This window comes from Leptinotarsa decemlineata, unplaced genomic scaffold (genome assembly GCF_025532065.1).
Source record: "Leptinotarsa decemlineata unplaced genomic scaffold, Ldec_3_MD MMD2_tig00026314_RagTag_RagTag, whole genome shotgun sequence".
Taxonomy (NCBI): domain Eukaryota; kingdom Metazoa; phylum Arthropoda; class Insecta; order Coleoptera; family Chrysomelidae; genus Leptinotarsa; species Leptinotarsa decemlineata.
The window spans coordinates 9,107,250-9,125,664 of record NW_027412684.1 but is presented as its reverse complement, the minus strand read 5'-3'; the positions used below and the strand labels follow the sequence as shown (position 1 = coordinate 9,125,664).

General features: G+C 34.3%; 1 protein-coding gene across 9 annotated transcripts in view; it reads right to left on the bottom strand.

Moving 5' to 3' along the window:
• The window catches only part of LOC111506102 (uncharacterized), a 259,371-nt gene that overhangs the window by 18,721 nt on the left and 222,235 nt on the right, over nucleotides 1–18,415 (bottom strand). For 8 of the 9 annotated variants that reach the window (XM_074181729.1, XM_074181728.1, XM_074181732.1 and 5 more), the window contains 2 exons: nucleotides 1,741–1,812; nucleotides 438–504 (listed from right to left, as the gene is read on the bottom strand). In XM_074181729.1, the coding sequence (XP_074037830.1) occupies nucleotides 438–504; nucleotides 1,741–1,812 (139 nt within the window). Of the gene's footprint in view, nucleotides 1–437; nucleotides 505–1,740; nucleotides 1,813–9,633; nucleotides 9,739–18,415 lie in introns of those variants that run through there. The other variant, XM_074181737.1, reaches the window with a different exon arrangement.

The following is an 18,415-nucleotide window of genomic DNA, read 5'->3' as shown; positions in this document are numbered from 1 at the left end:
GTGTTCATATAGAAATATTTGTTTCGAAAGAATTTTTTCTTTCGTATAATTCAATGTTTATATGAAAGTAGCTGTTTCAGGAGGACTTTCTTTCAGTTTGTGTGTGAAATTTACTTCTTTGCATGATCTACACATCCATGTATAGAGTTATTTCCTTCTTCTTTTTGGAAGACTCCCACATCCTTTTTTTTGTATCAAGATGGAGTAGTCAAAAGACAAAAACTTTCTTTTCCAAAAATACATTATTATATTCCCACACAGGGCTCTCAAACAAAAAATTGATCCCTCTGTACAGGGGTGATCATGTTATCATTAGAAAGCTCTGTATATGTAATTGAAAATGTGATTTTCAATTGGTAATAGAAGAACACTTTGTTTGACAAATTTCAACTCTAACTTGAAACTTCTCCCTCAAAGACGCAAAATGAAAAACTTACCAGGTGTAGAGCTTTTTTCTCGCAAGGATACTTTGGAGGAACACCTTGAATGAGGATCCAAAGAATCCTGAAATATCAACAATGCAGACTAGATACGTACCATAAGGTTATTATAAAACTACCACTAACAAAAAATTTCCATTGTAGCTCAAATGTAAGAAATTAAATTGAAAAAGTCCTTGACCGAGGACGAAACGTCTTTATATATATTAAAAAGGAAAAACAACTTTCATTCAACACGAATCCAAACCCCAAGAAACCCCACTCCAATATATACACATATATATATATATATATATATATATATATATATATATATATATATATACACATATATATATATATATATATATATATATATATATATATATATTGTTTTGTTTGTTCACAAAAAGGATTTGAAGCTTTAATAACTTCTAATTGTTATATGCGAGCGCTTTCGCTAGCAGACTGAGCTATCATTTTCATGACTACTCAAACTGAACGACGATTATTCTTCTTGTTTGTTCTTTCATACGGTTAGAACGCCTTAGTGCAGGTATTTGTTCTCTCCTTTCATCCAGATGTCTCATTAAATTTGCCTGTACTTGGGTTACATCAGGTAATATCCTTTGTGTTGGTGTTTCTCTAGGTTCATTGTTTCTAGGAATGTGTATTGTTTTGTGGAGTATATTGGAGTAAAGAGACATCCGGATGAAAGAGGACAACAAATCCCTGCACTAATGCGTTCCAATCTTAGGAAAGAACAAACGTTCAGTTTCAGTAAAGCCATGAAGATGATAGCACACCTGCTATCGAAAGCGATCGCATATGATAATTAGAAGTTATTAAAGCTTCAAATACATTTTGTGAACAAATTTGATTCCAGCAAAATTGATTCCAGCTAGTCATAAACTCTTTCTGCAGTTGATTCAACCATTTAAAATAAACGAAGTAGAACTTTCATTTGTAAACAAGTGCAAACTAGAATTAACTTAAAAACACCGATCTGTGTAGTGTGCACAAACTATCTATGAAAATGCTATTATTTTAGAGTCTTACCTACTTTCTGAATGTATCTTTGCTATAATTAAACTTAATTTTATTTTTCATCAGAAATTGACCTGTGACTGTTCGTTGTTAAGCAATAAATATTTCATTATTATTATAAAACCATCTACCTTGGTCACGATTATATTGTATCAGAGAATTAACTCTTCAAGCATTACTACAATAAAAAATATTTGAATTTACATACAGCAGATTAATAATGGGATTCATAAAAGGTGAAACTGTACATGTTCCATCAGTCAAAGTTACTCACCTCATCCTCATAACTATCCATGCTGAGTAAGGATCCATCGCTACAAGTACTATGCGACTTGGTCTGGAGATCCTGAAACAAACAAAGAAATAATGGAAATATTGAAATTTGTTATAACACGTCATGAGTTTTGTCAAACGTTTTAGTGCACGTTATAAGTGAAAACTGCTTTCAAGATAATACATTTTTTTTGCCTTGACGTTCAAGTCATTCACTCAATCATGATAATTACATGAGCCTTACTGTTTCAAATACAGTCTTGAAGTTTCTTTTTTACAACCAAAATTACTCCTCTATAACGAATGTGTACTATAAATGAATAGCAGATGAATAATGAAGACTTGCTCAATAATAACATTTCAAAACGTTCTAACTTCTGAAGCACCTTTGTGAGGCAATTAGTAAGTTTGTACCATGAAAAGGACAATATTGACACAAGGCGAGAATCTATATTTATCCCAGTGAAACTACTGAAAGGGGTAAGCAATATGTTGCAATTCCATCATCTGCAATGAATTGATCACTGTCAAAGAACATTTTTCAAAACCGTAGAACAAGCTCTTGTCTTACAATCAGGAGACTGTATATTTTGAATTTTGGATCTACCTTTGATGGTGTCTAGACCATTCATTCGGATAAATTCGCACGTTTACTATTGGAAAAACGTTTTCCGTACGTTTGACGATCGTTTCGCAAACCAAGTTTGCATCATCAGGATATGGCTAATACTAAACTCACAAGCCGTGAGTTTTTCATATTTATATCTCATCTCGTTCCACATATTTCGATTCCTGAACTTTCAAATGCGTCTTAAAACCTGCTGTCATATACTGGTCTCAACAATTTGAAGCATTTCTCACTTATTCTGTGGTCGTTCTCTAAGGCATGTCAAGCGACATCAGACTTCTCAGGTCTATGAAATATGTTCCTTCTAACCAGTCATTACAGTCCGCTTAATTTGACCAACATACTTTTTATCAGTTTGCAGTCCTCACTGCACAAGAATGGGTGCTCTCAAAGGGCATGTATGGAGTATGTTCGGAAGAGGAATTTTAAACGGACAGAATCCTCCAGTAATTCTCCAAGAACTTACAGTTGCTACGATATGATGGACATATATCAACTATCAACTGATGAAGATTTTAATTGCAACATACAAACGAAGGTGATTCAAGGTGATTGGATTTTCAAAAAAGTGTTTTCTATTGCTTTTTACATTGAAATTAGTATTTTTTTCCTATTGAGCACCTAAAGCATATTTATTTAAAATACAAAGGTATGACCTGTAACAAATCTAATATTTGCAACGATAATACATTTAAAACAAAGTAAATTGTATCTTAGTTGCTATGGTTTGGTTTACTGATTCGAATAATCATTCTGATAAACCTTCCTGTTAACTAGCGACTGACTTCAGTGATGACTGAATTTATTACCGAGAGGCTGTACGAAATATAAAAACTATTCGCATGGTTAAATGTAAACCGTACCATTAATTTCGTTGCATATTTTATACTTGTTGAGATAATCATCAACAGGAAATATCAAGAAGAATCACAGTGCGATGAACAAATTATAACGGAAAGACTGCATATGTATGCGAATACCAGCGGTATTTCACCAAATAAATATATGGATAATATAGCGGTCAACGAACTAAATTATATTTCTAGCTCTAGCACCTTCGCCATTCTTTCGAAATATACAATATAATTAATTTGAAGTATAGCTTTTTTTATACAAAAGGCTTAGCAAAAACATTTTATGAAACGAAGCAGCAAACAATAATAAATGAGATTTTAACTGTATACTTCAACTGCGGAAGAACTTGTTGATAATCAATGATAATGATATTTATTAGTGGTGAAGACTGTGAATAGCCATGACATGATGCTCAGTAGTTATTAATAATGTGGTCTACTCAGAACACAACACTAATAACGATAACAATTCAGGGTCCGAATATGTAGCAATTTTTTATATACTTACCCGAATATCATTAAAAATTTGTACTAGATGCAAACTAGGTATATGATTAATTTGAATCACTTTTCGAATCGATATTTGTCAGATGTTTATTGAAAGGGGTTATTCCACAAAGAACAAATTTATGACCAATTTCATACTAATAAATGAAGAATATTTGGTGAATTGAGTCAAGTTATGTAAGTATAAGCTAAATTTTCTCCGATATATTACTTTTGTTTGGAAATAGAAAACTCAACCATTTGAATATATGAAAATAATGAGTAATAAAAATGTGTGAACAATGAATTGATTTCAATTAGGTTCTGTTCAAACTGAGAAGATTCAAGTTGTCATTTTTCACAAACAAATAAGTAAAATTTATCAAGTATTATTTTATGAAAAATAATTGAATAAAATAAGTGCTCAAATAAGTTACCTTGATGTTTATATTGACGAGAAATGGGCATATATAGTTATGGATATGTACTGTCTGGATATTCGAAATTGAAAAATAGCTGAAAAATGGCCAGATCTGATATTACCAGACAGTATATTACTGATGATAGATATGTTTTGAATTCGTATAATAAGCATGTGAAAATGCCATAGAATTCAGGAAGTTATTGATATATTGATATTGTTTTCTCAGGAAAAATCTGAGAAAAAACTCTTTATGAGTATTCGGATTTCATTTATTGTTTTACTATTCGTAAATTTATTTTTACAGCGGGATAGTTTCCATACGTCAGCACCCAAATAATTTTGTCATCAATTGGCCAGCAAACACTACCTTACCACTATATATAGGTCCAATTTCAGTATATGTACCGCCGAAGCGAGTACACTATATACATTAAACAAAATTATTAAAAGCAGACTGTAGTAGTAGAATGAAGAAATAAATTATGTAATTATTTATTTCATTTTAAATTTCATTTCATTTAATATGAAAATGTGTATGATAGCCCCAACAATTAGAAGTAATGTTCCCTGGAAAATTTTATTCGAAATTTCTGTTCATTCACCAAAATGGAACATATTTTTTTATTTAATAATTATTGAATACTCTTTGTGAGCACAAAAATAGCAGAATCAATACTCCTGACTGCTCTGGATTGAATGATTCCATACAGTCTATCTCGTCTTGTGTTTGTAGATCTTTTGCTCGAAAAAATCTACTTTGTAGTAAATGTTCAAGAGGTAGCAAAAACTTATGAGATTTTCTAGAACTCCAACTAGCGTTTCCTAATATGACAGAACTAGTCCGTGCAAAGCTTATTGTTAAATCATCTGAAAATGGAACTATTAACGGGTGATGATCAACTGTATTGCCAAACATACGTCAAACTAACTGACTATTATAAAAAACAAGTATAGTTGAGGCACCAGTCAATCTAATAATAACACAGATGATCTTTAAACATGACTCAACCTCTGACGAAAGCACCAAACTCTTACGAAGGTTCGAAATAGATGAACACTTCAATCTAGCAGACCACTATTATAATCTTCATGCAGTCATTGTTCACTGTGGTTCTAGCGTTGAATCTGGTCATTATTACGCCTTGGCAAATACGGTTTAAGTTTGACGATATCGTGTCACAAAGTGTTCTGGCGATGTCTTGAATTTATTGAAGCCTCTGGCTCTTATGAAAGAGAGGACATTGGCAGATCAAGATCTTCAGATGATGTGGTGCTGCAGGTTTTTCCGGATTTTTCTGCAGCTAAAAAAGCAAATTGGCCCCGGAGCGTCAATAATTAATTTTTGTTGTTTTTTCATAATATAATTTGTATTACTTTCTTCTTTAATTTAATATTATAAACACTTGATTTTTAATTTTTTTATGTTCGATTTCTTGTTTGGAATGAATAAAATCAAAAACCACTCAGCAAATTTTAAAAAATAATTCACCTATATAATAGTATATTATCATTACTCGTGAGTGATAAGTTTGTACACGCGTACCGCAAGCGAGTGAAATGAATCATTCGAGCGAGTAATGGCAATTTTTCGTGACTAGAATACTATAATTTTTCTATGACTTACAAGAGGATTATTTTAAAATAATCACTTGTGTGAACTATTCCGAATGAGAGAAATATCATTAAATTTCATAATAACAAGCAACCTGAAAAAGCATTCAAAGAATTGAATCATTATTCAATTTCAAATAATTTGAAAATTGAAAAAAGCGACTTCACATAAGGTTGAATCCAGGAGCCTGTCACTCAAGTCTAACGTTCTAACAATTACACCGCGAGAGAGCTTAGAAAGTAGTGCAACATAACAGCTATTTCAGTTTATAATTACTCCCATTTTGCTGTCAAGTGAGCAAGATTTAAAAAATTATCAATTTTGGCGTCAGATTACAATTTCAAGTGGGATACACTCGTTTTCACTTTCCGAGTCAATGTTCTCATTTTTGTTTCTCGTTAATAGCTATTTATGATATGAGTGTTGAAAGTAAGGTTTTATTTTGTGAGTGAAAAAGTTTGCGAAACGAGCGTAGCGAGTTGAGCAATTTCACGAACAAAATAAAACTTACTTTTTACACAAATATCATAAAAAGTTTTTTGTACAACTGTCCTGTTTTCATAATAAAATATCGAATTTGCTGCGAAGTGGCCGTGTCAGGTGACGCCGAATCACCTGGTTACCAACAAACAGTATCGTGTACAGCTCATGCGTTTTATTTAAAGTAACATTTAAAGTTCTTTCTGGTGTTTAATGTCTTGCATAATGAAAAACAATAGTGAGAAATTGTTTGTTCCTAACGACAGTGAAGAGGCTGCGAAACCGTCTTCCTAGCCTATCTCGAAGAGAAATCGAAAATGTGGAACTAGTCAACTTTGTGGAGCAAGTGGACAAGTTTTCAATGATGAAGTCGAGGGCGCTTTTTAAAAACGGTGTAAACACAAGCAGATATTTCAAGGTGATAGCATTCTCAAAGAGGAAAACTAAAAGTTATAAGCCCAAAAAATCAAAAGCACTTACGTTTGAACAAGTCCAGAGGTTTATAAATGAGGCGCCAGATGAAAAATATTTGATGATAAAACTTGCTACTGTTTTCAGAATATATAAAATCTGCCGGCGTGAATGGCTGTGCCATTTATTAATAGAAGACATTAAATTAATGGATAAATCATTTATTGTTCAAATTCCAAAACAAAAACGAAAATAGGTCGTTCTTTTTGCTGTGTTGACAAAAACATCAACTATTTTAATAAATACATTACATTACGCCCTTCTGTAAGCGTGGATATCTGAAATTCGACGGAATTTCTTCAAAATACTTCCTATTTTCCAATAATTTCGCTACATAACTCTCAGCTACCATTAATGATTTCCATCTGCCGTACCTCTCAATTCAAATTTTATGTGTTAACAATTTGGTCAGGAGCAAATATAACGGATATTAAGAAGATGGAAGTCTACAACAGTAGCTGAGGGTTACATCGATCAATCTATTTCTTTTAAAAAGGCTACTGCTGAAAGAATAATCCAACAGCTAGATCCAGCGTTAGAGCATCGCCCTCTTCACTTCAAGAATTAAATGTTAATGAGTTAATGCCCATGAAATTGTCACCTCAGCTAGTTCAAATATCTTACAAGGCTCTTCAACATCGCAAGGTATTAATATCAGCAGTTGTTCTAATTGTACTTTTCATATTATTGTCCATAAATAATAATAATGTAATTAAAGTATATAGATAATACATTTGTAAAAGAATTTAATTGTATCTATATCTATTGTTCATGATAAAACTTCTTTGAGAATTGAATAAATATGTTTTGTTTAATGCTATTTGGTCGAAAAAAATCGTGTTAAAATTACTTTTAACAAGTGTTACAAATATTTTTAACACGCTACTTTGTAAACATCATATTTCAATACTCATGACAATTATTAAAAATGTCCCTTTTAATGATAGTTACACAAAACAATATTAATATTTCCAAAGGAAATATCACTTCGATGATTGACTTTGACACTTGAAATAGGAGATTCTGGAGGCTTACTTGCGATTAAAATAAAGGTCTGAATTTTTCCATCTGCGACTGACCTCGAAGTCAGTGAGTTATGAATCTGGTCGACTGTGATTGGTTCGAAGTTGTAAGTTATGAATCATTTTGGCTACGCGAGTAGTATTTTATTTCAAAATAATAATAGAGACCTATACTAAAATTGCAACTATGTAAGATAGGGTATTGAAAATTTGCCCTTAAACACCATTATTTCGTGAGTGTCCTAGCGTAGATCTTTGAAATTCGATGGAATTTCTTCAAAATAATTCCTATTTTCCAATAATTTCGCTACACAACTCTCAGCTACCATTAATGATTTCCATCTGCGGTACCTCTCAGTTCTAATTTTATTGGTTAACAAGTTGGTCGGAAAACACAGAAACAATGGCAGGTTCGGACTTTCCAATATTAGCAATCACCTTCCTGATCGTGTTGTTTTCAACTGGATAGGCACATTTATTGCAAATACTTTTTGAAGTTGATTTTTTTGCAGACAATTTCACAATTGTCGTGGTATTTATTTGATCTTGGGAAGGAAGCTCATCTCTCACATACCCCTTTTAACTATTTGACCATTGTTGTTTTGCCAAGATTAATTTTCGGTTGATAATGATTAGAGAAATATGTCACACAAAAATTTATTTTAATAATAATATGTGTATTCTTGTTTATGTTTACCTCCACAAATAGAGAAAATACAAATAATAAAAGAGTAGATATAAAAAAAGATTCAGATTACAAAAATAAAAAGGAAATGGAAAACAATAATAATATTGAATTCTCAATAGTTCTTAAAATACACTGTTTGCTGTCATGATGTATATCGCGTAGGTCGGACACTCACACATTACAAATATCGGCGACTTTTTCAATAAATTTGTCCTAGGATTCCTATTGCAGAAACTAATATAGAATAGAATAGAATAGAAGTTTATTTAACCACATTACACTTTAGTTTGTAACAAGTCATGACAAATTCGTTACATATGCTTACGCACAGCAAAAGTAATTTCAGATCGGATCAGTATAAAATATAATTTAAGATAAAAAGTAGAGCAACATAAAGATTAACATTAAAAACATGAAAGAACAACATGATATAGCATATTTACGGTAGTCAGATGAGTATGTTGCTTGTATGTTGAGACTTAGGAGCGATTTTTAAAACACCCCAGGTAATCAGAGACCGAGTAAAAGCAGCCCTCCAATAGTAGTTGTTTAATGGATTGTTTGAATTTATTCATACTAAGATCTTTCAGCTTGACTGGTAAACAGTTATATAAGTTGTTCTCCAAAAAATTTTTTTGTGATTTAGCTAGGCGATATCGATTTGTACAGATCTTCTCAGCGTTTCTCGTACGGTGCTGATGAATATTAGAACGTTTAGGTAAGGTACTCGCAATTCTGTGGATTTCTGGCCAAACATGAAAAATTAATAACGTTGGTACAGGCATGATACCTAGTTTTTTGAAAATTGGCTGACACGGTTCCCGAAAACCTACATCTGCCAATATTCGAATGGCTCGTTTTTGTAACCTAAAGATAGAGAGAACCAGGTGAGTTTCCCCAAAGAACAATCCCATAACCAATGTGAGAATGAAAAAGCGAATAATAAGTAATTTTTAATATATCGAAGCTGGTAATATTTTGAAGTTGTCGTAGAACATAATAATATGCCTGGATTGTGATCTAGGTACAAGAAACTGAATTTGTATTAACAAGTCATTACAATCAATTTCGTTATTCAAAAGTTCAACTAAAAACATAATCAAGGTGCATTTTCTTCTATGTGCTAGATCTTCTAAGTTGAATGTGGAACTAGATAGTTACAATTTTTTTTTACAAAAGTTAAATTACAAATATTTCGCTATTTTCTTTGAAGGCGGTTCAAAAATTACCTGCAACGTATCATAAGGCAGAAAGATACGAATTTTGTTAATCCACCGAGGGTTATTGTTCGAGAAGCACTCATTGCGATAACAGAACATTTGAGGAAGGAGCGAACAAAACAAACTAGAAACTCATCGCATTGTAGCGAATCCGAATCGACAACAAAACAGCAGGACGCCGTGCTTGGCGATAAACTAGAAACCGACTACTAACTAACAAAACGTACTTTCTACGGTAGGAAAATGTGTAACACACAGAGTGTAACGGTAGAAATACGGCGTTGCATTGTGCCTCCTAGAGTATTATGTAAGGAGACGCTTTCAGATTCGCTAAATAGGTACGGATTTCATTTCCTCGTGACTTACATTGCTTCGTTCTTGATCTACATTGCCACTTATTCAAATGGGATGAGTTAATATAGAGAAATAATGACTAGTTTGACCGATATGCCAACATCGCTTGCATAATGTGTTTCCACAATATTCTGAAGTCAACATTTGAAGCCTTTTGTAACACGTTTTTTTTTAATCGGTCTCTTGAATCGAATCTGTTTTGTTAGTCTGAATTTTCACATGATAATATGGATAAAAAAATTCAAGTTCATATTAGTTATACAGATTTCAGCAAGGCTTTTGACAAAATTAGTCATTACTTCGAAGACTTGCTGAAGTCAGTGTGAGTGGTGTTATCTTGAAATGGATTGAATCTTAATTAAAAACAGATCCCCAATATATCTTTATAGACTGTTATTCATCTGAACCTTATCATGTATGCTGATGATTTGAAACTTTATCTTCAAATGAAGTTCTTGTAAGATTGCTTGAGAAATCAGAGTAATATAAATAATTTATTTGAATTTTGTTGAAAAAACGTAGTTGCATTACATTCACTCGTAACAAAAATATCTTGCTTTCACGAGTTAATGCATTCAAAAGTTTTAGAGTTATTTTTGACATATAGATTATGTAATTGAATAACGGGGTCTCTCAGTCAAAAAATCAAAAATCAAAACTCTGCTTTACTTTGCCAAGCTTCCGCTTCCAGTGGGAAGCTTCTTCAGGGCAGTAAAAATAAATAAAAAACAATGAATTGAACATATAAATCGACGAAAGAAAAGTAAACTTAAATGGATTTTTTTTGTTTGTTTGGTTTGACAAATTTTGTCAAACCAAACGTTCAACTCAGACAGTCAAAATAGCCAAACGCCGTGAATGAACTGATAACAACTTAGAAAGTAGAATGCTGAATAAGAGACTAGATGGTGATGTTTATAACCCGACTGGCGGTCATGGCAAACTAGATTTCGTGCAAAGATTGACTCGTTTATCACGTCCACACTGGATTTGGCACGCAAATGCACGAGCAAATCCTTCTTTTATCGTTATAATGCGCGGCCGTTCCAACGAATATTCATGCCAAAAAGTCGCTATTATTTGACATCTGATATGGTTATTGTCGGTAATAAAAGAATACTGACCCGCGATGTTTTCCAGATGTTTGATTGTATGAAAAATTAAAGTTCTAAATATTCGTTACGGATACTCTGTATGATTGGAGGAATATTACCGGAGAAATAATAGTAGTCCAGTCAGAAAATAGCTCTCCACAAAGGAGGAAGGTTGTTAGGAAACGTTAAGGAAAAACTACAGTTCATTCGTTGAAGATACATCTCGAGTACATATTTCGAACATCTATGAAAAGTGGAGAGTGAAAAATTGTTACATCTCTTTTGAGTATACTTTGAGCCTCTGTGTGTTTCAATAGAACTGACCTCGCCTACTTATAAAAATAATAATAATGATTTTCATTTACCAAGGTGAAAAAGAAAGTACATAAAGGAAAATACAATGGGATTGGTAAAATCCCGGAGCGGAGTTCAGGAGACAAGCGTGTGAAACACTCCGAATCCTGCTCTTGCATTCAACTCCTTTACAATATACAAAACTTAAAAGTATTCATCGAACATATGATGTACAAAAAAGTATAGTACCTATGTAGTAAGAGAGAGAAAAAAAACTAAAGAAATTAAAGAGGGGAGATTCATAATGCTTACAGAATGACTTGAATTTTGGCATTTTATGCGAGACTTTAGTTGCACGACAAATGTTTTTCATATAGCCAGTTACAAGCCTGAAACTTGAAATGTGTCAGTTTCAATTTCAGTTTCAGTGTAGACAGAAAAACTGAACGATCTCTCAAACAGTGCTGTGCTGTGGCGGGGGGGCAGTTATTGTATTTTTGTGTCGGATATTCACTTCATGTTCATTTTCACCAAATCGAACTTCATCATAAAGATACTGCGGTGATTTGTTGATGATTATATTGTGAAATAAGGTTAGAGATTGCAATAAGGAACGATTCTTCATTGACATCCATTGCGACTGAGAAAGCTTATGAGGAATATGCTGGAACTTACGGATGCCATAGATGTAGCGTACGTAAACAGGAATTTTGGACTTTTTGTAGCCTGCATACATCTAGACTATCCAAACAGGGAAAATATACAGCTGAACAGTAGGTGAACTGTGAAAGGATGAGAGTCTGGCATAAATTGGTTTTTGTCTGATTGTGAGCTCGGTGAGGATGAATCAATCTTAAGTTCGCGTAAGCTCTCTGGATATATAATGAAACTTGCTTTTTGAACCTGAAATTCACAACACAACAAAAAAATATTTTTTGAATGTTTCCTACACTAAATTAGTCAATTTCTACTAATTTTGGAGTGATAAAAACGAAAATAAAAATGAAAAATTTTTATTAGCTCTGGTTTTTGAGATACACAGTACTTAATCTTAAAGAGTAGTTATACTATACGTGAAAAGTGAAAGTACATAAAACAATATTGTTATGTTTCTTTTAGAATATTTTAAGTACAAAATTAATAAAAAAAAACATTATTCTTAGTGTTTTGACAAATAAAAGAAGTTTGTACCACCAAATTTCAATTAAGTCCATCCGATTCATTGTAAGATCGCTGTCGTTTAGCTTGTCTTTTATAAAACACTTCTGGAGCATCCCCACACACAGACCAGCAGTAGTCTGCAAGCATCGCTTCATTCCAACGGCCCTGATATCTCTGTTCCATTAAGGCAATGTCTTGATGGAATCTTTCTCCATGTTCGTCACTCACAGCTCCACAGTTTTGTGGGAAAAAATTAAGATGAGAGTGAAGAAAATGAATTTTTAAGGACATGTTGCATCCAAGTTGGTGGTAAGCTTGAAGAAGCTCTTTAACCAATGCTGTGAAGTTATCATCTCTTTTGTTACCTAAAAACCCATGTACAACCCCCTTAAAGGCTTCCCAGGCTCTTTTTTCATTTCCTGTTAAAATCATGTCAAAAGCAGGATCATTTACGATTTCACGGATTTGAGGCCCAATAAAGATGCCTTCCTTGACTTTAGCATCACTCAACCTGGGAAACTTTGCTCTCAAGTACTTAAAAGCTTGTCCTTCCTGGTCCATGGCCTTCACAAAGTTTTTCATTAGTCCCAACTTAATATGTAATGGGGGAAGGAGAACATCCTTAGGATCTACAAGAGGCTCGTAAACTACATTTTTCTCATTAGGGTTTAGGTCTCGTGTAGGCCAGTTCATTTTTTTATAGTGAAATTTTCTATCCCGACTGTCCCACAGACACAAAAAACAACAGTACTTGGTGAACCCTAATTGCATTCCTAGGAGTATAGCAATGACTTTCAGATCACCACAGATGTGCCACTTGTGTTGTTCATAATTGATTGATTGGAGAAGTGTTTTCATATTTATATACGTTTCCTTCATGTGAACTGCATGACCTATAGGAATAGAGGGTAGCTGATTTCCATTATGCAGAAGTACAGCTTTTAAGCTTAGTTTTGAAGAGTCTATAAACAGTCTCCAAATTCAAGCAGTCCATCAAACCATTAACATCAGAACAAACTACGAGGTTTTCTTTTTTCTCAAAAAAATGAAGCAAATCTTTTTGACGCTGTCTGTACTGAGATATTTTCACATCATGTTTTAGAAGATTCCACTGTTGTAGTCTTGACCCTAACAACTCAGCCTTTTCCTTAGAAAAGCGAAGATCTCTTATAAGGTCACTCAACTCTGCTTGACTAATTCTGTGCGGATCACTAGACCTATCGCTTACCTCAAAATCAGGGTCATAGGATGTAGAAGGATGGGTTGCTCCTTCTAAACAGTCTTCATCACCTTCCTCTAAAATTTCATAGTTTTGGGGTGGAGAAGGGACTGGCAAATTGTCTGAGTGTGGTACAGGCCGAAGAGCAGATGGGAGATTAGGGTATTTAACCGTTCCTCTTTTCTTCATAGATAAACCTTGCTTAATGGGAGGAGTTAAGCAGAAATAACAGTCGTCTGTATGATTGGTAGGCTCACGCCAAACCATAGGTACTGCAAAAGCCATTGCCCGGTTTTTATTTTTCAGCCACTCTCGCAATATGACGGAACAAGAATTACAACATATATGAGGAGCCCATGATTTATCTTGGTCCCCAACTTTCACACCAAAATAATGTTCATAGGCTGTCTTAACGATAGGTGTCATTTTACGTTTCTGAGCCTTAAATGTTATTTCACCACATATATAGCAAAAGCTATCGACAGAATTCACACACTTTCGAGGCATTTCAGATCAGCACTTAAATTAATTTAAAAATCAACTTCACTCGATAATTTCAATAGCAACCACGTGCGTACAATTGACAAACTCACATAGGTTATGTTTACTACTTAAGAACAGCTGATGAGAGGGGTGTTATGTAAACAAACATGTGTACCAACTGTTGGTGATGAAATATTTCATTTGTTGAAAACTCAATATACATATATATAATATAATGATACTATATCTTGAAAACAAGAGCTAATATATAATTTTTATGGTCACTTTCGGTTTTAACACGTGGAAATACATTAAAATCATCTAATTTCAACCCCGAAACAAAAACTTTGTTGTGTTGTGATTATTATCCAACATCAAGCCAAGATTTGTTGCCTCCGGTACTATGTTTAGAGTTATATCATTCAGAGAAATATTTACTTGAGGTAAATACCTTTGGCATATAAAAACTTGGAACCAAACATAAGAACCTGCGTTTTATTAGAATTGAGTTGCAGTTCGTGTATCAGAGAAGAATCATAAATGTTTCGAAGTTCAGTATTGATATCAGCAACAGCTTCATACAGCAATTCTGGTTTAAATTCTGGATCAAGATCTTCAGATGATGTGGTGCTGCAGGTTTTTCCGGGTTTTCCTGCAGCTGAAAAAGCAAATGCGCCACTGGAATCAATGAAGTCGCCCCGGAGCGCCAATTAATTTTTATTGTTGTACTTATTTTATTTTCTCATAATAAATTATATGTAAACGATACATAAAGTTGAGTATCATCAGCGTATGCTGACATTGATCTTAGTTAGTAAATTTGAGGTATATAAACTAAAAAGCAAAGGCCTAAGTATAGATCCTTGCGGAACATCGCGCATTAATCTCACCGATTCAGATAGTTCGCCTTCGAGTTTCACCATCTGATGTCTATTTGTGAAGTATTCTTGCATCATCTAACGGCTTTTACAGAGGAGCCAATATAATTGAGCATAGATCTAAGTATTTCTGGATTCAATGAGTCGAATGCTTTACTGTAGTCCAGTAAGATCAATAACAAGATGGCTCGTGTACTTATCGTGTATCGATAAGCAAGTACAAATTGGTCATGTTTTTGTGGTACTTTCCTAATTTGCAAACCGATCGTCCTTCTAATAATGGTGGAGTGATAAACTGCAGCAATGACTACCCCAAACAGAAGGATTCAATTCAATTTGAAAATTATAGGTTACTTTGAGCTCCATATGATGAATTGGCTCTTGAATTTTTTTCTGGAAATAATATCCACCGAAACAGCTGTTTTATGAAATGATTTGGTTCAATAACATTAGAGAACATCCCGGAACATTCTAGAATGTTCGAGATGACAGGGATGTAATAGCTCTTCATCTCCCATCGTGAGGAAGGTTTCTGTTACCCGAAATGCATGCTGTTGGAGTTTTGAAGGCTGGAAGTGTCACCTTATTTCAACCGCCACACAATCTTTAATTTCAACTCTGGGTACTCAACTAGTAACTAAAAAAAAAGGTCCTTTGGTGAAATTCACTCAAAAAGTATGTACACAACACAATTAAATATATGCATAAACTTCTCTATAGAATCAACAATAAATTTTTAGAAACCCGATATTGCGATATTAATACTCTTCATGAAATGAAAATTGTTTTTTCCATTCATTCTATCGAAAATAAATATCGAGTAACACGATTTTTAATGACATATATGTATAATCATTATACGAGACAGAGTAAATTGTTTGGAGGTGATTGACAATGTTTCATGATGAATTTCACTAGTTCGGACTTCCATTGTCTACTATATAAAATGATATGAAATCCCTGAAACAAATAAAAAAGAAGAATTAAAAAAAGAATAGCTGAAAATAAGAATTATATTAACCAACATAAACCTGAAATGAAATAATAGTGAAATAAAATACAAGTAAAAATAGAACAATTGAATAAATAAAAATAAAGAAAAGAAAAAAGAAAATAAAAATAAAAATAAAAAGTGGAGAGATTCCAAGTCACGTTAGTTCACGACGTTTCGATTGTTAGTATCTACAATCGTCTTCGAGTGATGACTGGACTGATTCCTCCGAGAGATGACTATTTATAGGTCGTTCGAATACTTTCACTAATCCCCGCTTTCCATTTTCCGCTTCACTGGTTCCGTGGGAGATGACCGTTTTGGCGGGAGTTGGCCATTTTTCGCTTGATGATGGGTTTCCATATGTTGCGTATTTCTACGCTGGCTTGGCTGAATACGTTGTTGGACAACATGTATGCGGCTTCCTTGAATTTTCTCCTGAACCAATGTTCCTCTCTGTGCAAGATCTCAGCTTGGGACCACTCGATGTTGTGTTGATGGGTCCAAACATGGTCTGCTATTCCTGATTTGCTGGTTTCCCCTCGCTGTGTGTGTTTCTTGTGCTCGGCAATGCGAACATTCAATGGCTTCTTAGTTTCACCAATATAGGATTTTCCGCACTCACAGGGTATCCGGTAAATGCAATTCTTGGAATCGCAGTCCGCGTTTGGTGGCCTGGTTTTCGTGAGGCTGCTACGGATAGTGTTACCGGATCTGAAGCAGGTTCTGATGTTGTACTTGGAACCAATTCTTCTTATAGTCTCCGATAATCCTCTGATGTAGGGAAGTGCAAGCACTGGTTGTGACGGCTTCTCTTCCTTGCGAAACTTCTGCTGTCTTCTAGCCAAAGTCTTTTCTACCATCGCTTTGGAGTAGCCATTCCGTTGAAGATCATTTTTGATGATGTCTAGTTCCTTCTCGAGACCTTCCTTCGTATTACAAAGCCCAAGAGCACGGTCTAATAGAGTCTTGATGATTCCTCTTTTAGTCGATTGATGGTGGTTGGATTCGTGGTTCAGATACTGTCCCGTATGAGTGGGTTTTCGGTATACAGATGTTTCCCACTTAGTGTTGGTCCTCTTCACCAAAACGTCTAAGAATGGCAATTCGTTGTGGATTTCCTTCTCCACAGTGAAATTGATGGAAGGTCTCACGCTGTTGATGTATTTCAGGAAGGCGTCTAGTTCAGTATTCCCATGGTTCCATATTATGAAGGTGTCGTCAACATATCTCAACCAGACTCGAGGTTTCTTGTGGGCCTCTTCAATGGCCAGAGTTTCAAACCACTCCATATATATGTTGGCTATGACTGGTGAAAGTGGCGATCCCATTGGCAGTCCCTCATCTTGTGTAAAGAATTCGTCCTTCAGTTGGAAATAACAGTTTCGTACACAGCATCCTAGTAATTCCATGATTACTTCTATAGGTAGATTAGTTCTTTCAGGTTCCCGTCTTCGGGTAGCTTTCTCTGTATGATTTGGAGTGCTTCTTCGAGCGGAACGTTGGTGTAAAGGATTTCCACGTCGAAACTAATTAGTTGATCTTCCTGTGTGACCTCAATTGACCCTAGTAGTTCGACAAAATGCTTTAAATTCTTCACAAAAGACGATGTTTTTCCTTGTAATGGTTGTATTAAGGGAAGTAAAAATCTAGACAAGTTTTGAGTAGCCGAATCTCTGGAGCTGATGATCGGTCTAAGCGGAACGTCCTTCTTGTGGATTTTGGGTAGTCCATACAAGTGAGGAGGCTTACTGTGGTGCGGTGTTAGCGATGATCTTTCTTTGTCCGAAAAATAGACTTGGTGTTTTTTCAAAATCTGGTACAACTTCCTTTCGATTGATGCAATAGGGTTCCATACGACCTTTGTGTATCGTCCCTTCTGAAGAACCTCTTCGATCTTCTGTTCGTAGAGGACGGTATCCATTACCACAGTAGCGTTTCCTTTATCTGCAGGTAGGATCTTACAGAGTAAATTATTATATATAAAAAATAATAAATCTAAATGCATCCCTATAAAATGATAAAAGAACAATTAGAAAACGTTATGTTTCCTGATGAGTAGTGTACTTTGTCTCTTAAAGGTCATGCTATGGGGATATGTAAAGATGTGAACAAAACTAAACCTTCAGATTTGAATGACTTAAAAGAACAAAGAACGCTTGCGATTAGGTCGGTCACGCCTGATATGTTAAATAATGTAAGAAGACAGTTTTATTTGAAATCAGGATGTTGCCAAGACGTTCGCGGTGAACATTTTGAACATCTACTTCGTTAACATCCATAGTTCTTTTTCGTATTACGTTTTGCATTACATTTC